This window comes from Pogona vitticeps, chromosome 2, assembly GCF_051106095.1.
Source record: "Pogona vitticeps strain Pit_001003342236 chromosome 2, PviZW2.1, whole genome shotgun sequence".
Taxonomy (NCBI): domain Eukaryota; kingdom Metazoa; phylum Chordata; class Lepidosauria; order Squamata; family Agamidae; genus Pogona; species Pogona vitticeps.
Window position 1 is genome coordinate 288,922,159 of NC_135784.1, and position 22,233 is coordinate 288,944,391.

General features: G+C 39.4%; 1 protein-coding gene across 1 annotated transcript in view; it reads right to left on the bottom strand.

Annotated features, from left to right (window-relative positions):
• Positions 1–798: 798 nt before the first annotated feature.
• PARP8 (poly(ADP-ribose) polymerase family member 8) overlaps positions 799–22,233 on the bottom strand; it is a 190,060-nt gene continuing 168,625 nt past the window's right edge. Inside the window, exons 15-26 of the mRNA XM_020783646.3 lie at positions 21,693–21,785; positions 15,503–15,628; positions 14,954–15,019; positions 11,517–11,584; positions 11,081–11,129; positions 7,597–7,709; positions 7,312–7,384; positions 6,039–6,108; positions 3,611–3,687; positions 2,943–3,012; positions 2,187–2,271; positions 799–1,246 (exon numbers count right to left, since the gene is read on the bottom strand). Of these exons, the coding sequence (XP_020639305.2) occupies positions 1,144–1,246; positions 2,187–2,271; positions 2,943–3,012; positions 3,611–3,687; positions 6,039–6,108; positions 7,312–7,384; positions 7,597–7,709; positions 11,081–11,129; positions 11,517–11,584; positions 14,954–15,019; positions 15,503–15,628; positions 21,693–21,785 (993 nt within the window). The 3' untranslated portion in view covers positions 799–1,143. The remainder of the gene's footprint in view (positions 1,247–2,186; positions 2,272–2,942; positions 3,013–3,610; positions 3,688–6,038; positions 6,109–7,311; positions 7,385–7,596; positions 7,710–11,080; positions 11,130–11,516; positions 11,585–14,953; positions 15,020–15,502; positions 15,629–21,692; positions 21,786–22,233) is intronic.

The following is a 22,233-nucleotide window of genomic DNA, read 5'->3' on the forward strand; positions in this document are numbered from 1 at the left end:
TGTCAAATAGTTTAATTTTGCTTTCCAATGATGATGATGACGACGATGATAATGATGAAGATAATAATAATGATATTTATACTGTACCCAGTTTCCCCCAAAATAAGACCTAACCTGAAAAGAAGCCCTAGTATGATTTTTCAGAATGCTCGTAATATAAGCCCTACCCCCAAAATAAGCCCCAGATAAGTGAAACCCCACCTTCCACCATTATGCAGCAGTGAGAAGAAGATGACATGACTGTATTTGAATAAATGTAGAATGTTGTACTGTACATGAAAAAAAATAAAACTTCCCCTGAAAATAAGCCCTGATGTGTTTTTGGAGCAAAAATTAATATAAGACCCTGTCTTATTTTCGGGGAAACACGATAATAATAATAATAAGAATAATAATAACTGGTTAACAACTATGTACTGGTTTTTCTGCAACATCTTTCAGGAATTCTCACAATAAATGAATGAAAGCTGTGCAAGACCAAACTCATGATTTTATGCTGATCATTAGTAAAATCACTGTTTTTATGTTGGTATATATATTTATACACCTGTTACTTTTTGAATCTAGAACATGGGTTGTATCTAGTAGAATGAATATATTACAATAATGTTTCCACCTTTCACATTACATTCCAGGTAATCAGTCTGTATGGTGTATTAAAATGTGAATATTCTACTTATTGCAAAAAAATATATTCCTTACTATATAGGCTTTATTTTAAAGGGGAAAAAATGAAGACGACTTGTTTCGGTTTCAGTTATCTTGAATTTAAAATACACATATACAATACAAAAATGGTCCAGTTGAAGTCTTTAATATAAAAATATCAGCACAAAATGCCTTTTCAAATTCCGTTTATTTTGAACAATCAAATGTCTGTTTAACTCTCAGCTGCAATTTATCAATATACTCTGTATTCCTACATTTGCTCATCTCCATCCCTTTTAAGTATATAGATATATATATATATATTTTCTGTGTCATAAGAAATGCTAAGTAAGAAAAAAGTATTCAAAGGGTTAACTTGTTGCGAATAACAATAAATTAGTCCCCCACCCACACCCCAATCTTCTTCAGTTCAAAATCCAGCTTTGAAACTGAGGAAGGCTCCCAGATCACGTCAAGGATTTAAGAGTGGTCCTTTTAACCAGTAGCAGTTTGATTACCGATGACCCGAAGGATCTCTTTATGAATGCTTGGCTCTTGAGTGTTTATACTTGTATCACCTACTTGGCCATCTTCATATCTGTTAAAATAAAGTACACAGAGAGGGGGAAATCAGTATTTTTTTTTAAAAAAAAACCTTCCATGTTACAATAAAAAGAGTCTGATCAGTCATTTTATTTATTGGGAGAAGTCTGCCACAGTTTTTTGCTTTAGGATCATCTATAGTCGTGAAGCTGGAAAGCAGAGTATCAAAGAGTTCCAGGCGTTCACTGCCTCCCACTGTTTTTTACAAGATTGGAGGGAGCAGCTTCTTTCCTGATCCAGAATATCTCTTGGTTAATCACACCACTGCTATTGTGTCCTAGGGAGCAGATTAATATCATGGAGAAGGAGATTTCAGAAAGGCATGCAGGTGTCTGTTCTCTTTGGTATCCAAAGGCTTGGCCCATTTTCCTTCCTACCCCTCTCTGGCTGAGCTGCAAAATACCCAGTCAGGTTTGCAGAAGTCAGCTATCACTCTCGCTCTGCTTGCTTGCCTGTCTTGTCTCTCCCTCACCCCCTGATTCCATCCAAAAATGCCCAGCAGGCTTATGCTGGCATACATTTATGTTACACAAATATGAACAGGATGTGAGCCATAGTAAACTAATGATTTTATTAATATTATTATTCTTGGTCTTGAGCAGTAGTGTAATGGTGAATTCAGAAGTGTAGGGATTCTTTTTAACAGTTTCACTAGCCACTGTTTTGCCATTCCTTCCTTCCTTCCTTCCTTCCTTCCTTCCTTCCTTCCTTCCTTCCTTCCTTCCTTCCTTCCTTCCTTCCTTCCTTCCTTCCTTCCTTCCTTCCTTCCTTCCTTCCTTCCTTCCTTCCTTCCTTCCTTCCTTCCTTCCTTCCTTCCTTCCTTCCTTCCTCCCTCCCTTCCTTCCTTCCTTCCTTCCTTCCCTTTTCACTTAACTATTTATGAGGTTGCATAGCAGTAAACATAATGGACACTTGAAAAGTCCTCTTGTACTTACACAAAGAAGAATCTTGTACACACGTGGTCAGTGTTGGGAACTACCCATATCTCCCCATGTTTGTGCAGATCAGGTGAAGTTATCACTGTAAGGAAGAGAGACATTTCTGAAAGATACATGGTTGATGATTTTGTGCAGAAATAGTGAGATCTTGGGAAGAAAAAAAAGAAATGTATTCCCATTGGTGCAATTCAAGACAAAGTGCCAACAAAAAACTAGATAGACTTAAAACTAGACTTAAAAGATGCTATATTGACCATGAATTTATTAGGAGCTGCCAAGATTCTTAGAGCCTCTGTTACTTGGAGCATGACGAAGCTGGGCATCTTTACCAAACAGTAATTTTGAAGGCTGTATGATGGAATACTGCATGAGGAATAAATGTAGGTTTTTGCCATATAGATCTAGAGGTACAGATAGTGATAGGGATAGGGTTGGTCTGTGTTGCTCTGGAGAGCAGAATGGCATAAAAATGAAAATAATAGACAGACAGACGGACGGACAGATGGACAGACAGAGTGAGTGAGTGAGTGAGTGAGTGAGTGAGTGAGTGAGTGAGTGAGCGAGCGAGCGAGTGAGCGAGCGAGTGAGCGAGCGAGTCAGTGAGTGAGTGATTCTTCACAGATTCCCTGTGGAGAATGGCTAAAAAACAAATCAACCTAAACTCATAATGTAGTTGTTTTATTATGAACTATCATTCATTATGAACAAAGCCTGTATTAGTTCTTAGTTTAGTTTTGCTTTCCACCATCTTACCTTCACATAAGGCTATACATTTTAAGTTTCGGCTTTGTAAAAATTGAGACTGCTGTCCTTTTTTCTGTGACTGTAAAAGAAAACAAACGTTAAGCGAAAATGTTTAATTCGGCTAAAGTTAACACCATAATGTTGCATGCTAAAAAGGAACCTAGACATTTTTTAATTGGCACTCGAAAGATTGATTAACAGGTCTAGAAGAAAATCCATAAACATTCTTCACAGTTGCCAGTTCAAGAACTTTCTCCAGCAATAGTTAATTTCTCCTAGCAGTACGAAGGCTGAATAATTTCTGTATAATAAGCATTTTTTTGTAAAGATTAGTGAAAGCTTCTCAATGAAGATTATATCTGTGACAGGGTCAATGGGAGGATTTTTATAAATCTCTTAACTGCGAAAAGTATTCCTGGGTAGAAATGGCCTATAAAACAAACATAACTGCAATGGGCAATAGAAGATTGAAGGCCCAACAAGATACACAATGCATTGGCATTAAGAAAACACGGGATACAATGTTGTTAGTTGTCAATACATTGCCCTTCTGGACCTCTGTTCTGTCCTCCCCCATCATCTCCTGTGCACAAGAATTTCACATCCAGCACCTGCCCTGAACTTACAGGGCCATTAAAAATATATGCCTTTCAAAAACATTTTATAGATTTCTTTACCTGTAACACACTGCTGTTTTTACTGCCCGAAGCAGGCTCATCCTTAGCTGACACCTTCTGCTGTTTCTTGTTCATCCCTAAAGACATTAGATTTACATCAGACATACTGGTGCGTAAAATGTCAGATGTTCCACTTCATATATGCAGAGAGTGCACACAGATAGGGTTGTGGGTACTGACTCTTCTTCTCAGCCAGCTGAAAACCTGGGTACACTGGCATATTTTTATACTTCCAAACAAGAAAACACAACCTCATTATATTTTAAAGTTCTTCCTTGCTGCCACGTCAAAAATGGGAAGCCACATGCTAAGATCATTTAGGAATGAAATCAAACTCCTGCGGGCCATGTTAATTCATAGAATCGTAGAATAATTGAGCTGGAAGCAGCCTATAAGATCGAGTCCAGTCCTCTGCTCAGTACAGGAGTCCAAATCAAAGCAGATCTGACAGAGCGTGGTCCGATTTTTCTTGAATGCCTCCAGCGGTGGAGTGCTCACCACATCCAGAGGTCACTAGTACTGTCATATTGCTGTAACAGTAAAGAAGTTTTTCCTGATATTCAATCTTAATCTGGCTTCCTATAGCTTGAGCCCATTATTATGTGCCCTGCACTCTGGTATGTTTGAGAAAAGATCCTGCTTCTCCTCTGTATGACTTAATATGCTTCAAGTATTTGAAAAGTGCTGTCATATCTTCCCTCAGTCTTCTTTTCTCAAGGCTAAATATACCCAGTTCTTTCAGATATTCGGTTAGGCTGTTTATGGAATGAAGCTGCTGTATTGTCATTTACTGTGAAGAGTCTTGAAAGCAAACTGCTTTGGGATCATCGTACATTGTGTTGGGAAAGAGTACATTGGGGGTAGGTGATCACCAAAGGTCTGGACCAACATATATGTCCAATATATGTAGGACAGTCCAGGGTGCTGGGAACAGCAGAAAAGACAGCAAAATTGTTCCCACGTACCCAGAGGACATAAGGAATTTCTGATCTTTGCTGCCAATATGTTTCTGGGGTGTGGGAGTGATGGGGGGGTCCCAATGATGCTTGGGGTACATATGGGGAGCCCTATGCGGCCCATAGGTCACATATTGCTCATCTCTGCCATTCATTCTCTTAAAGTTAGAGAATGGTGGCTGTTGCTCTTTGGATTGTGGATGGAAGACAAATTGTTCCACTTTGAAGAAAAAAAAGGAAAAGAATGGGCAGTTTGGCTACCTGATGGGCGAGGTCATTCTACGTTTTAAGAGAATGATTGAACAGATTTGTGAAAGGCAGGAAATAGGAATGGCTACTAGTCATGATAGATATAGCTTCCATTCAGTAACAGAGTCAGTGTGTCTCAATATATCAGTTGCAGGAGACCAGAGGAAAGAGGTCAGCCATGGCTTTGGCCTGATCCAGCTTGACTCTTATGTTCTTAAGAATGTCCAGCTGCCACATCCTTAGCATACATTTAAGGCAAGCAAGCAAGATGAACCACAGACGAACGATTTGATACTTGGTGTCAGTATGGAGCTTTCTCAAGCTTGTATTGTGCAGTTGAGTTAGGTGGGTGCTATTATGTTCTGCCAGTTAAAGAAACTTAAATAATAATACAGTTTTGGCTCAGTTATCAATCCGTGTTTATAATTACACCAAAATGGCAGGGGGACATATAATCTCTTCTATTCAGTCAAAAACAACTGCAATAACAATAGCTGTGATATATTAAAATTACTGTAATGTGCTGATGAGCTCCACCCAATTTCCTCCCAACATAGTGCATTTTTGAACTAAAATTGAATTCCACTCCTGTTCTTTAATTTTTCATAAGACACTCCCCAAAGCATACAAGATTTATTGGTCTTTATAATATCCTTGGAATATGACTATAATTTTCGCAGAAAAGTTTCACCATATAGATTTTAGACATAACTCTGTGGTAGAGATAACGGAATGGAGTGTGGGGAGGAAGAATACAAAGATATATGAATTTATGCATTGATTAATATTGTCATTGCTAATATTGGGGCCCCATGGCACAGTGGTTAAACCGCAGTACTGTAATCTGTTCACAACCTGAGTTCGATCCTGATGGATTCAGGCAGCCAGCTCAAGGTTCACTCAGCCTTCCTTCCTTCCGACATTGGTAAAATGAGTATCCAGCTAGCTGGAGAGTAAATTGTTCCTTGCATAATCATGTTGTAAACCACTCAGAGAGTGCTTTAGCACCATGGGGTGGTAATATAAGTCAAATCAACCAATCAGTCATATTCTTAATAAAAACAGAATCCTTATTTTAAAACCAATCTTATCTTGACAATTTGGCCAAAATTGCAAAGGGAGATACAATTATTATAAATTAAGCACACTCTTTAATGTATTATTGCCAGTAAAAAACTTCCCTGCCATATCTTTTAACATGTAGAGTGATTGATAAATATCACCTGAGTAACCGAAAGATATGCTTGACAATGGACTAAGGTAGATCCCACTTCCAAACATTGCACCATGGAGCTGAAAAACAAGAACAAGTACCATACAAAACTCTTGAGTGACTCCTAATTTGCTACATTTTACAAAACGAAAGTATGGAATATCATATTTGAAATGAGAATTTGGGTAAAAAAGACTCTGACATATAGATCCATTTCTATCAAATGATTCCCTGCAACAACTCTGTTGCTTCTGATGTTTTTGTAAGTTCTCAACAGCATTGATAAAAATAGTAGTTTCACTATCATGTCTAGAGGTCAGGAATCACCATATAAGATAAGGCAGGTGATGACAGGTCCTCTTCAGGAATATTCACCAAAGGACCACCTCTGATACCCATCCTGATATCTTCTGGTTCCAAATGAAGATCTGCTCATTCCTTCAGGCATTTTCATTTTAGCTGTACTGTCTTACAATGCTTTTATCTCCTGCCTTATTAAGTCATCGTTGTTTTGTTGTCTATTGTGTTTTTTTGGTTCCATTTATAAGGTACCCTGAAAATATTTATATTGAATGATGTTGTATTTCTAGAACAGATTAGCGCTGACGGTGGTGGTTCACAGACTGTCATGATATGAAGATTCAGATAAGGATTCTTCTAGTCGAAAGCAGGGAAGTGACTTTCATTTAGTCTCTCCCCACTGAAAACTTCTCCCTCTTTTTCAGAGTGTTTCCAAGCTCCCTGCCCAGGTAGATTTGTCAAGGTGAAAACGGGATGCAAGAAAAAGAGCAATCACCTTGTCTGGCTCCTGAAGGATCCCATGAGTTTAACACCATACAGGGTTACTTTTGCCATAGGAAGCAAGTGCAACATGGCAGCAAATTACTTCATGTTAGGCTTAACACCTTTTTTGTATCTGTTTGTGACAGCGTGTGGTTTTTTCTCACCTCCGTATTTAGCATCTAGCATGCTTTATGTTTTTATGGCTCACTGGATGGTAAACATGGATTTAATTTGTAAGTCTGATTGCTGAAGCACTTTTTCAAAGAGAAAAAAAACCCACAAATTACTGCAGAAGTAGAAATAGGTTAATCATTCCCCCTCATGTGAGGTTTAATCCATGAACAGCAGCCTTAGCTTTCTGCAGCGGGCAGCCTATGATTTAACTAAATTACTCAAGTCTTAGGAAGCTCATATAGTTGGTTTTAGCAGGCAACTCAGTATGTTTGGTTTTAAGATGGTAGAGTTTCGGTTTGTATGTTATTTCTTAGTTTGGTTTTTACCTGCAGTCTTGTATTGGAAGCAACCACTAAGCCGTTCCTCAGGATGGAGTGCCAGTTTTCAATGTGTGACCCACTTCCAAGCAAAGCACAAAAGAGAAGAAAGAAATTGTGATTATAAAGCAAACACAATGACCTTATCAATTATCTCTTTAAAAAACCACATATTCTGAAGAGCAAACCCTTCTGCTTTAGAATATTTGTATGGCTGCTGTGGCTTTTTTTTTAAAAAAAAATCATTTAATGCTTGAAATTTGGTCCTACTTTAATTTGTCTTTCAATACTCACTGAAATGCAAAGGTACTTCCGTAGAGATTTTTAGCAGTTCTGAAATTGGATTCTTTGGCTGGTGGACTGCTAAGCAGAAGAAACTGATGCGGGGTGTGCATAAACTTTAATTGCTATAAAAGGACAGAAGCAAACAGGTAAAGTAACAGCAATCTGAGCAGATTCAAATTATCACAAATTAAGCAAACTGTGGCAATCTACCTTTGTTGCCCCTATTTATTTGGCCCTCACAAAGGATCACGCCCTTTCACGCTGCCACCAGGTATTCTCCTAATACCAATTTATGTCATACACGTGTGCTGCCAACACTAAGGGTTATAGAACTTAGGAATCAGAGGTTTAATTAAGTATTCTTTTATTGTCAAACAAATCATAAAGGTTAATCACATATGAACTATTTCAGGTATTAATACATATTGGATCATGTAGGCAATCACTTTTATTCCAAACTGCTGTATACTTTCAATCAGTATCTCTCTTGTAGTGCTTATACTTTCATTCCTGCTTGTTCAATATTGTTTAAACTTCTCAATTTCCTCTCCTAACACTCCCAGCTCAATTCACTAACCCTCTCTTTCATTCTCCTAAACCCTCACTCTGCCATTCCACATCTCTCACTGTCTGTCTCCAACTGTCTCTCACTAACAGTCCAACTAACTGTCTAACTGTCTCTCTAACTCCGCCCCTCCTGCCCTATCCTTGGCTCCTCCCCCTTGAACAACTGTGATGGACAGGCAGGAATGACGTCACCTCTTGGCATTTCACTACACACACTATTTAATATATTAATATTAATGTAATAATTATTTTAAGGACTATTGAAGGGGAAAAAAGCGATCTGTAAAAAAAAATCCTTTGTTATTGAAAAACCCAATTAAACGGTTGTCCTAGACCCTACTGGATTAAGAATGCGTTACTGAGAATAAGAAGAAATAATTGTTTCCCCTACACTGTTGTCCTAAACCCTCTTCCCCAAATCAGCATAGTTCTTATTTATACAGCATGCCAGGATAGATAAAGGAAGGTATGAGTAGTGTCATGGGAATTGGTAACTCTATGAACATGCAAAAATTCATGCAGGATTTTTAAAGGAGAATTGCAAACGTGACAAGGGGAGGAAGTGTTTGAGACAAACCAGTGTTGGCTGCACAAATCTGATGAGGCAGGAAGAACAGAGAGATAACTGTGTAATGGAACTAAGGCCAGTTAATTGTGTCTATATAGACAATAACTTTTAGTTTCTATAGAAATAATAGGAGATACAGAATGTTTTGAGCCTTGTGGGACTCTTCTTCAGGCAGGGCATTGCTAAGTTCTGGGTAAGTGGAGGGAGAAAGAGAAAAGTCAAAAGAATCATTCAGCTTCGATGTGGATTCTTCAGGATCTGTAACGGAAGTAAAATCCAAAGTGGCTGCAAACTTTGAGAAGCAGCTTGAGGTTCTCAGGTTTTACTGGATGCAGACATGGAATAATACAGAATCCATGGTCTACCTCATTCTTTGCTTGCTGAGCCTTTCTCATGGCTGGTTTCTCCTCCCACAAATTGGAAAGACCACGTTGCTTGAGAAGGTTGGGGGAACTAGCTAGGAAAACTGACTGCTGGTGGTGAAAATGGGGGTGTGTGCCTTGGGCACTGCTCGTAATGAGGTTCTGCATAATGAGTACTGCAAACTAGCAGTGTTGGGAAATTGCTGATACGTTGCCATATCTGTATTCTGCTCATTATGCATGCATCCTGTGCTATCAGATCATGATTAGGATCCATTATAGTCATAGTCAATGACAGAGCTAGTCACCCATAAGATTATCTGACTTAATGCTGCTTGCACTCAGTCATTTAATTAATAGTGGCTTGCTCAGAGATGGATTTACTGTAATTATTATCCAGCATAACAAACAGGACCATACATGCCTAAGTAAACATCTGTCTATTGCATGTTGTTGCACCCTCAGAAGTCAACTGACTTCTTATTTGAGATTTATGTATCCAGACTGCAACCCAGAAAATTAAGCATTTTCAAACACTTTGGAGATCAAAGGGATATAAAAACTTAATTGAAAGTTGAAAAAAAATCCACCCATTTTAACAGACTGCTGCAGCTCCTAACTTTATTATATAACACAAATCAAGTTCGTAATAAGAACATGAAGGAGGACTACTGTTGAAAATTATCAATTAATGAGTTTACTCTCTTTGAACTACTCTGATGTTCGACTATCTTTCAAGAATCTGAACCAGCCTACCTCAAGCTGATGCCCTCCCCATGTGGTGGACAGCAAATCTTATTTCTTCTAGCCAGTGTGGTGAATGATCTAGATACCCTATTAGAGTTGACTTAATACTGCTGGAGCTCTTTTAAAAATCTGGGTTTTTTATTAACAAAAAAGAAAAATACACTTTGAAACAAGAGTTTATTGCTTTCACTGTTTGCTCCTTGTTCTCCAATTAGGTTTTCCAGTTCAGCCCTAGTCAAATCATTTGCATGATGGCTTGGAAAAGTCCTACTAGAATTTTAATTCTGAGCAATATAGGCACTCTAGGACCCCTTCATTTTAACTGATGTAACTATATTTTCCCCAGATTCAGTCAACTGTCATGTACGTATTTGGGGGCTGTTATTTATTTATTTGTTTGGGTTTTATTTTTTTAACACAAAAAAGATCAAAAATGTTCCAGCAAAGTTATTGCTTTTTCACATTTTTTAAATTGTTTTGTTCTTGTTCATTTAGTTCCCAACAAATGTATTGTATTAGTACAAAATGTCCCATGCCATTTTTGGTGAAATATGAAACAGAGAGTGATCCCATTTATTGGCAGCACTGGAATTCATACTGGGAAATACAAGGAAATACAGGGAAGTGTTCTGGAAAGACTAATGCTCAATATACTCAATATATTAGAAATCTCAAGGGGAATTATGAATAGCTGGCAACTTACTTAATGGAAGGTTTGGGGTTTTTTTTTAATTGTGGTGCATAAACAGAACTTGAAAAGGTTGGCTGAGGTATTCCGGAACATGTAGCAAATTTTTTTTTTAAAAAATACCTTTCCAAGTTCTGTACATAAGTTATAATATGATTAATGAGCTTCATGTCTTGTGTCAATAATGTTCTCACATGTTCAAGCTTACATTTCTACAACATTATAAATCAGTTGATCAATAGATTCACTTAAGAATGAACTGGTGATGATGAAAATATTAAAGAAGTTATTTTGAAGACAAATTAATTAGATGTAAACTCAAACAGAATAATACCCACTGGATTTATCAGTAAATTCAGTTTTGAGTTGATGCATAGAATCATGTTTTTTTTCATGACTATGGTAACTGTACAGTGGTCACTTGAAGGTCCCATCACATATTGGTTCTCCTGATTTTATTCTCAGCATTCAACATCAGCAAAGAAAACTTGCTTATCTCAAGGAAAATCAGTTCATAAATAAAATCTGTGTTTGCTTTTTCATGGGCCACATGAAACTTACCCTGTTCACAGGCAGCTTCACAATATGTGATCTATTACTCGAAATAACCCTAAAATATAAAAAGACAAAGATGTAAAATAAGTGAGGCTGTATCCTTCCCTCCACACCTCGAAAGGATGGATTTTAGATACGAAATTATCTAAAAGTGCCAAAAGCAGTTCTTTGTGCTCTCATCATGAACAGAGGGTCTGGTTGTTGAATGACCATGCAGGGGCGATGTGTGGACTTCCCATTACACCAATGTAGATAGTCAAACTGCAGTATGCCATCTCTATGGTGTACATGGCAGAAGAGAGTGCAATGAGATCTCCTTTTCCAGGAAATGATAGCTTGTGTCCCACATTGACAACATATGGGATCAACAGGGAGTAAATCACAGTTCTGCAAGATTAAACAGGGTGTATTAAATAGCTGGCATACTAATTGGTTTCCTTACCATTGCAGAAGAGGATGGGCAAGTGGGTCTTGTTTATCCATCTGCTTCTTTATTTCTAAATAAGGTGCCTAGGACACAATAGTGTTGTGATTAGCCAAGAGATATTCTGGATCGGGAAAGAATCTACTCCCTCCAATCTCAACTTCACTTTAGCTACGGCAGGAAGGCTCTGCAACAAAATATCGCAGTATAACAGGAATGTACCTGTTTAGGGACCTTGTAAGCCACCCAAGATCTCTTTAAAATCATCTTGCATGTTCCCACCTCCACCAAAACTATTCAGTGCTCAGTTATTTTTGGTCTAGGTTGGAGATTGTGGGGGTTATCTCCTTAGATTTGCTCTTTTATTTCTGAAAACTGTGGTATCTTCCAGAACATAATGATCCTTCCCACTTATTTATTGGTGACTTAATTTCTGCCCTTCAAAAGAAGTAGCTGTGTTAGTACCATATGGACTTCACCAGAATCAGATGCTGACTCTGGGAATTGAGCAACTGTTGCTTCATTGTACAGGGCAAGGGGGTCTCCAAGAGCTGACTCTTGACTGAGGCTCCTGTTACTTCAAACCTCATAAGAAGTGTGGGACTGTCAGCTGAAACTGGGACATGTATGTAAACAACATTCTTACTATTAATTACTTGTGTCAATAGTGCTATTGACACCATGCTAATATATTTACCTGTATCTAGCTAGCCATTTTAATCAATATTCAGCGCTTACATTCTCTATTAGAGGAGTGAGTCAATATCAGTATTAAACAGCACTGCCTTTTAGGGTGGATTTTAGATTGTCAAACTTAGTTCTATTGTTACTATAAGGTGTGTGCACTGCAGATTGGCGAGCTTTTGCCGTCAAAAAACCAGTTGTTCCCCCAGGACTGCCAAAAAGGGATGGTTAAAAGTGGCTTCAGCTTAAAAATCAAATGCTTCTAAGGATGAAGCCTCAGGCTAGATTTATCCTCAGCAACGGCCTCATATGACATCCCATCACTCCTTTTAAAGGTCATCTCACTTTTTTCTGCTTCCCTCTTACAAATCAGTGGTAAAGACACGATTGTTAGGAAAATAGGTTCTGCTCCTTAAAGAAAAAGAAAAAGAGCCCAATTTTAGTATCATTATAAGAGGATTCTTTGGCTATGGCATTTCCATGAAAGAAACTTGCCTTCCACAACTTTTTGCTCAGCTGAAGCTCAATAGGATACTGGCCTAAATGATGTCAAATGAGATTTGTGGGCTGATAGTTCACATTCCCTATTTTAACTAATAAGCACTCAAAGAAGCCACCACCAGACAAAGCTGTTTGCCTGTAGAATGGATTGCCTCAGTGAGTGCCAGACTCTCCTTTATTAGAAGTTTTTACAGAGAGATTAGATTGTCATTTCTTAGGGGTGTTTCAACTATAGATTTCCTGTTTTGGTGTGGCATGGTATGGGGGCCCTTCCAATCCAACTGTTCTATGATTCTAGAGTTGTTGTTGCCAATTCAAGCATAATCACAGTTCACCCTGGTTACGTATATCCTGGTTGGTTTAAAACCATAAATGGATGCATCCCGGCTTCTCTTACACTGGCATCGGAAGTGAAGAGTGAGGCTCAGTGCTTTGGATGAACTTGGAAGTGACACACCGTTTCCTGGAAGTAACACAGTGACTGAAATCCAGGAATAACTCACAATTATAGTAAGCCCACTGAGTCAATGGAGCTTCCAGATGAGTTGGACCACTAAATTCCCACTGATACAATGGGCTAGTTAGGACTTACTCCTGGATGTCAACCAGTGTTGCACTACTTTCTGGGGAATTTGGGGCATAACTACATGGGCTTTGTGAGGTCATAATGACTGGCAGCATTACTTTATTAAAAGCACGCAACATGTAAGGTTTCATTACTACTTACTGAATATTGGCTGCACTCCTATTCCACTGCGGGGTGCACACAATGTTCTCTTGCACACATGGGGGTGCTGTTTTGGGGCTTGCACACCTCCATATTCAGCGACTCCTTGTACAGGCAGATGCCCCATTGAAAACAATGGCAGGGATCTCTAGCTTGTGCAACATCAAGGCAGAGCTCACAAGGGCTCTCCAGGCAAATCTCTCCAATTCATGCTAATGAGCATGATAGTGGCCATACTCTGGGGGAGTCCTGGGGGAGGCTGGATCATTTGTCTTGATTTAATAATGTTTTTGTAAAAATAACAGTAGAAGTAAATGCCCTTAAGAATGTACTTCAATAACATGTTAGCATTCTTATTCTTCAGTTAATTTTTATAGAGTAACTGCTCTCACCGACACATTGTTCTAGCCTCCGTGCCATAGTTTAGCATTGCCATCAGACTATGTACACTCCCTTTCAGAACGATTTTATATATATTGCTTTTGAGCCTTTGGGGGGAGGCATTTAAGCTTATTTTTATAAAAATATTGGAAGCTACTGAAAAGCAACACACTATTAGCAGATTATAACCATGCTACTCTTGAGACAACTTTTACAAAAATATATACCACCACTAAGACATCGCTCTTTAAAAGTAATGTCTTGAGCTTAGTACCATGTTTAGCATTACTTCCAAAGTGGGAGATTATGTGGGTCCTTTTCAAAGCAATTGTATGTTTGCTGTTTTCCAAACACAACATTTCACAATAACCTGGTCAGTCGCCACAACACAAGGATTGTCATGGCTGTCCATGATATGGCAGAATATCATTACATGCCCAAAATATTATACAGGAATTAGGGGATCCTTTTGAATGGGGTGGACAATGGCTGCAAAGGCTGAAGGAGAAGGTCTTTGAAAACTAAGTGGAGATACTTTCCACAAGTAGCGCTCCTGCCCACAGGAAGCCCTTCTATTGTTATTGCTTATTTTCACCCAGTCCATTATACATGCATGTGAATGAGGAAATACAGTATTTGACTATAACAGGATGGCTGCAATGTTTTGCCTGCAGGTCTCACATTCAACCCCTTCACCTCCAGGCAGGGGTGGTAAAGCTGAGGTGGTGGGATACGAACCCTTTTGTATTAGCATTCAGTCCTAGCGCAATGTTGCATTTCAGCCCAAATCAGCGTTTCTTCCTTGGGTAGTTTTGGCTAGCCTGACCATGACCATGCGTTGAAACAAATAAATAAAAACCCACACTAATAAAAATGCAGCAAGGGCCCCTCTGATCAGCGTTCCACTTCACTGATCCTGGGAATAATCCGCCCACTCCTAAAGCAGCCTGCACTGCTTCTTGGGTAATTCCTGTTCATTTTTCTGGGACTCAGTCAAGCTTTATGTGGCTTTGTTTGGGTTCATTGACTGTATGTTGTAGCTTGTTGGACTCTCAGAAATCATTATTTTGATAGGTCCTTTTTTTTGCACAAACAGTGTTACAAACCCATAAATAGATATACCTTACTAGTGGATAAGGACCTAAATGGGCTTTATGCCTACCTGTGTCATTTCTCTTATAGAAGTAATACTATCCAGTGCTTTCATGACTCGGTCGTAATTCTTCTTCTGTAGTGAAACAAAAGAACAGGGTTGTTTTCCCCCCCTTTTGCCCTCAAAGCATTTCATTTAAAAACAAAAAACAAGACACACACTATATTTCATACTGCAGCATATCAATACTATGCATCATAATAGTCTTCAATAATGAGTATTATTGTATTATCCTCATTGTCTTCCCGAACCACTTAGTCCATATGGATGCGAGGAGACAGATGCAAAGGCGGTGATGGAGGCAAGCGCCTGTTTTGTGTACAAGCTGTATAAACTACAGCTTAGGGCCTTGGATTATGAGGCGCCTCAGAATAAAAAAACAACAGACAAGGAACAAATATGTTGGAACAACATAATATTTATTTTTATATTTGTTAATGACTCTTAAACTCAACACAGCTTTGACTCTGGCATATCTTAATCCTCCTTTCTTTCACATCCACTCCCAAATTCACACACACACACACACACAAAACAAACGCAATAAAACGTACATACCCTAGGATTAAAGGCCAGCATTTGAGAATCGTTAGGATCTACTACAGAAGGATATGGCTCAAAAATGACTACTTTCCTGGGTGATTCTAATGCAGAGCGACACATGGACACCAACAAATCTACAACCTAGAGAGTTGAGGAAGAAATAAACAAATAAAACGTGTGTGAGAGATTAAAAATGACCTTGTAGGAAATGATTCCACTGGTATTTTTCATTGCTGATGCTTTAGGACTGTGGAACATATTTTTGATTTAGTTCATCAGGGATCTCAAACTGAAAACACTAGCCATAGAAACAAGGCATTTCATTCTTTATGTCAGCTTGAACAAGGAAGGAATTATGCGCAGATTTCCACTGTGTTGCACTGCTACAGACCTCTAGATGATAATATTGCAGCTATCTACTCAGCACTAAGGGCAGGTGACATAGGCAGGGACTATGGCCCTGCCCAGTTCTGTAAGGCTGTTTTTGGCTCCAACTTAGCACTCTAGTTTGAGTAACTAACACCCTGAAAGAGAAACCCTGGCTGAGCATTATGCTTTCCTTGTGAACACACACAGAGGGCAAGAAGCAAGTTATGACTCTCAAATTAATTGGAAGCCTAGCCAAGCCTGCTTTGTACATCATTCTATGAATGAAGGCTACCAGTTGTTCCAGTTTTTTGGCTCTCCAGAGGTTTTGGACCAGCTCCTAGAATTCTGGCCAGGTTGGCTCGTCATTCTGGGAGATGAAGTCCAAAACATCACGAAAGATTGAGAATGACTTGTTTGGAGATCGTCAGCCCAATTGGTGCCACCATTTCTGGACATGTGGGCAGAACCCTGCAAGTACAGCTGTAAGTGCACAGCTCTGCTCCAATATTTGTTCAATGTGTGGCAGGGGCACAGTAAAGATACTATGCTACCTCCCTTCATGCCTATTGACTGAAGGCACGTTCTGATTTCCTGAACAGAACTATGGACTCCTCTGCTTTTGGACTGCCTGTCTAAACTTTTCTAAACAAGTGCCTGCAGATGTTTTGCATTTGTTCCCATCAATACCTAGTCACAAGCTGAAATTGATTGGAGTTGTGGTCAAAACAATATGGAGGTGCCAAGTTAGGGAAGGTTGCCCCAGACATTCAGCCAAGATACCATAGAATTGGATGTGAAGGTTGAAATTGAGTTCCTGCTGCTGTGCTCAGGTAACCCCTAAAAAATATTGGTTCAACCCCAAGAGATGGGACTAAGAGCAGGGCTGTAAGTAAGAGATTTGAATCAGGAAGAGAGGCAGAGCAGAAGAGGGCAGAACCACTGCTAAGGCCCTTGCCAACTTGGTCATGGTATAATTTCTATATGTTTGTGCTGGAGGGGTGAATCCACATAGTTAATTCATTTATATGTTATTGAATCAATATTTTATTCTAGGATTTTGAAGATTGTGCCTCTGGAGCTGATTCTGTTATGTAATGGATATCCAACCCAGTTGAGGAAGATATCTTGGATTTTTGTCTGAATCTTAAATTCAAAGAGGCACTTGAACTTTGCAATTATACAAGCGACTTCTATGTTGGTGCTATTGCTGAGGACTCGGGTGCACAAACTAACATTTTGTTGTTGTTATAATTGCTCATGTTGTGAATAAGAAGAGACTCATTTTGTGAAATTGTTTTTGCAAGGTTCATAAACAGGTATCTGTTGATAGATACCTATCAAATAGACCCACAGAACTTTGAAATGCTACACTCACAGAACCCAATGTCCTGTTTCTGCTGTGTGATTAGGCACATAGGAATCTATGCAGGCTGCCACTGCTCACTCATTTAAAGGGCAAAGAAGTCAAGCATAATTTTATCTTTCCTAAAAGTGTGCCCTAATGAAAACCTGGAAAGCTATTTTTAAAAAGTGGCACATTACTGTTCCTTTCAAAGAAAGTAGCACTTAACTTTTGAGTCACTAATTTATGTGTCACATTTCAGTTTTTAATAAAAACTACTTTTTTTATATAAGAAAACTCTTAAAAAACACAATTGCCCATATCCTTACTTGTAATACTCCCCAAGTAATGATGCACATGATTACACCACTTTGTAAAAATAATCTCATTATGTGCTTATGTGACACCCCCCCCCCCCAGTGACATGTTATAGGTAATGCTGTTATTTACAATATGATGCTTTCAAGCTCCGGTCATAATGTTGAAGACAACTCTGTCAACCATCCATTCATGTGTGATGGGCTGCAATGACATTCCAGGCTTTCTGGATCCAGGGACTGGTGATTCTGGATTAACAGGGATGGTCATTTCACCTACCACGCTCTCAGAGTTCCCTAGTTCCTCTAAGTTTAGCCACATTCCTCACAATAATTGGAGGAAGAGAATGGATTTTCACAGCAACAATACACTGCTGTGATTTACTTCTGTTCTAATGTGAAGTACATGGGGTTGGTTACTCAAATGGGTAACCAAGGCCCATTAGCTTTACAAAATACCTATTCATTGTGTAGACTACTTCCTATAATTAAATACCATAATTACCATAATTTTATATAAAAGTATGAAAGCAATTAAAAACTACAATTACATTGAAAAAAGAATGAAGCTTTTACCCATCAGGTTACAATTGTACTGTAATTCAGTTATAACTTCATTACTAAAACAAGAAGTTAACTACAAGTAATTCATTATTGGCAACAAAGGTCTGCATAGTCAAAGCTATGGTTTTTCCATTAGCGGTTTATGGAAGCAAGAGCTGGACCATAAAGAAGGCTGACCGCCGAAGAATTGATGCTTTTGAATTGTGGTGCTGGAAGAGACTCTTGAGAGTCCCCTGGACTGCAAAGAGAACAAACCTATCCATTTCGAAAGAAATCAACCCTGAGTGCTCACTGGAAGAACAGACCCTGAAGCTGAGGCTTCAATACTTTGGCCATCTCATGAGAAGAGAAGACTCCCTGGAAAAGTCCCTGATGTTGGGAAAGTGTGAGGGCAAGAGGAGAAGGGATGAAAGAGGATGAGATAGTTGGACAGTGTCATTGAAGCTACCAACATGAATTTGACCCAACTCCGGGAGGCAGTGGAAGACAGGAGGGCTTGGCAAGCTCTGGTCCATGGGTTCACATAGAGTTGGACACGACTTAACAACTAAACAACAACAACAAATTAGTTATTCATAGCTAGCTATTTCCAAACTCTCTTTCACAGCTCAAAAACTCTGAGCTGACAACTTTATCTTTTATTATGTGCTGAAAAACTGATGAAAGTGTAGATGAACTTATTCCGAGAAATAAATTTGTGAAAATACCGTATTTGCTGGTGCACAAGGCGACCAGCCGTATAAGACGCTCCCCCCCCCAAACAGGAGGAGGAGAAAGAGGGGAAATGGGTGGGTCGTGGGCAAGCGAGCGCACTGGCTCAGCAGTGAGAGGGAGAGGAAGAAGGCAAGAGGCTGAGGAGGAAGAGGAGGCGGAAAAGGGAAACGGGCGGGTGGTGGGCAAGTAAGCGCGCTGGCTCAGCAGTGAGAGGGAGAGGAAGGAGGCAAGAGGCTGCGGAGGAAGAGGAGGAAAAGGGAAACGGGTGGGTGGCGGGCAAGCGAGTGCGCAGCTGGCTCAGCGGCGCGGGGTGGCGGGCAGCCTGGCGGTGGGCTCTGGCCGCTCAGGCATGGCAGGCTGTGCTTCCCTACCTCCATCCAGATCGACTGCCTGCCTGCCTGCCCGCCTGCCTTCCTCCCTGGCCAGCACGGCCCCACGTCATTCAGTGCACCTGGCGTACAAGACGACCCCCCCACTTGGAGGCATGTTTTTGGGCCCAAAAAGTCGTCTTGTACTCCGGCAAATATGGTAATAGCACTCAGAGATTAAAAAAGGGAACAAATTAAAATAAATCTTTTGCAAATCATTTGATTAAGTGATGTTAAATGGGGGGGGGCTTAAACAAAGTGAAGGTAAAAGATAATTCCATAAATCCTTCTGAAATTCTAAGTTGCAAACATATTTTTATTTAATGATGACACATGGAATGAATTATTTCGCCCGGTATCCCATCTTTCGATAACAGTTCTTTGATTTAAAATGCTTCACTCTAGCAGAACATAACAAAGAGTGAAGGGGAGAATTTTGATTAGCACATGCTACAAGATGCACCCACAGTCTCAGATGGATTCTGAATCACACCAAGAAATATTTGCATTCAGATCTCTGGGTGGGAGAGAGAAAGATGTCCTCTCCAGAACTGAACTGGGAAAAAAGAGAAAGAAACATCAATAAGTGAAGGCAGATTTAGGCTGTTTCTTTTTTCCTTTTCTACTTACTTACAATCTGTGCTGCCCAGTAGATAAAGTACTTTCATTTTTTTTTGCCAAGAAAGATGAATTCAGCTGGCTGCTTAGTCAATAATTTATTGGATAGCAAAATATCAGATGTGGGGAATCTGATGCCCCCAAGACATTATTGAACTCTAGTAGTCTAATGCTATATAACTATATTTCAAGCTAGATGCTAAGGAATATGTGAATTCTCTATGGTTTAACAGGCTTCCCTCCAGCAACAGGTTTTCTTCAGATATATATGCCTTAGCAATCAGACTCACAAATGAAGCCTATGTTTACCTTCCAGTGACTAATCAGATCAGCAGGCTGAAAAAATGCATGTTAAGCTGAAGGTGTATAGGTGAGGGAAATTACATCTTTAGACAAACAGCATTCACTAACGTGGCACACATATAATCTGTCTTGAACCTTCATTCATGTGAGTTTTTTAAAACTCCTTCATTTACGCATTACAGGGTTATTGAATAAACCTTCATACATGCTGGAATAAGCATGAAGGGGATCTTCCCTGTGGTCATGTTGGCTTTTGGCTGTATATTCTGTGCATCAGAAAGTTCCCTGCGCATATAATATCTTCATGTAAGGAGATTCTAACCAGCCCTAAATCTCTCAACCCATGTATGGAGCTTTATGTGAATATATCAGTGTGCATTGTGTTAGTGTGGCTACAAGATGTACCCCTGCTGCCTGTTTTCTCCATGTCTGATGCCATCTGAATACTCCAGTTCCTTGAAAGAAAGATAAATCATGGAGGTAATTATCATTATTGTCTGATGTATGAAAAACCAACAAGATGTCTTATGTCAGCTTAAAGACTAGTGTTTTATTTTGCATGAAGTTTCAAAGAAACAACAATAGGCCACAGCCCATGCAAGTTTAACTTGTTGGTCTTGAAAGGACAGCAAAATCAACAATCAGCCAACAAGCACTAGATTAAACTGGCTACCTTCCCCAAGAATTCCTGATGCATCTTGATAATTCAAAGTTCAGCCTTATAGTTTGGAAGGTGGAAGGGACGAGTTTTAAGTTTGCATACCCATACAAATTCCACTTGGATCCAGCAATGGCAGTAAACTCTCAGTACTCCCAATAACACATATACTTGGGTGTTTTCAAAATTTGGACAAGAAGACATACTTCCTTGAAGTCAGGATTACAAACCTCCCCCAATAATTGACCCATCATCAGGAAGAAGGCATCTTGGACTTTGTGCATGCCAGGTGGCTCAATGCTATTCCAGCTGCCATGAATGCCTCCACCTGAATCCTGTGTAAAAATCTTGGAGGAGGTTTTTGCTCCACCAACATTATGTTGAATCTTGGCCAATGTACTTAGGAAATCCCACACTATGAAGCACTCTTCTTTGCATGCCCACCTCCCTTTTGTCTTACTGGTTACTGACGAATGAGCTCTTAGCAGGCGAATGCTATATTTATATGTTGCTGTTAAACTTCTTTCAAATTGCTTTTCACTATTGCACTTAGTTCAATGCTGTTCTAATATTACAGTTTGTAATCTCATCTGTATTTTTTTAGTAGTCTTGGTAGGAACCTCCTTAAATCTCACTTTGGGAGAAAGGTGGGAAATAAAATTAAAAAATAAAGTAATCAAAATGAAATAGAAGAGAAGTGCTGTTTCAACACTTGCAGAATGGGGTTCCAAATGAATGAAATGAAATCTTGACGCTTCTTTAACTTCCTTTAGCTTGGAACATCAGCAGTTCTAAAAACACTCAGTACTCAATAAAATCAGAGCACCATTCAGTCTTCATTTCTTCAGAGTGATCAGGGTGAACTAAAGCCAAGTGACATGGGAAGATGACTGAAAATAATTAGCTCAACTATACAAAAACGGGTCAGGTTCATTTCATTCTTTCACTTTACCTGAGCCCCCGTTGCAATTTCATCTGCTGCTTCATTCATCACTCCAAGAGTTTGGAAAGCAAAGACACACAGCTCCCGTTCACACACAGTAGGCTAATACAACAGAAAAAGGGAAAGGAAAGAAAAATTATTTGATTTCCATTTATGGAAGATCTAGGCTGCTAGCAAAACATTCATTATGATGACTGGGAGTCTCAAGGATGCCTCCAGGTGAGCATGTACAGTACCTTTGTAGTCACGTTAGCGTAACCTCCGTTACATGGTTCCAATCAAGCACATAATGGAAACAGAGCTATTATCACTTGTTCCACCCTCCACTGCATTCCTGATGCATTGAATGCAGTGTCAGGTAGAGGTGTGTGTGTGCACGTGCGTGCGTACATACGTGTGCTATTTTATTTTGATACTCTTCCATTTAAAAATAGAGATCCACTACTAGTAGTCTGAAAAGTGTACATATACAAATTCTACAAAACCATTGCCTCTAACTGTCAGCCCACCCAATGTCACAATCAGAAAATCTCACTCCCCACAGCTATAA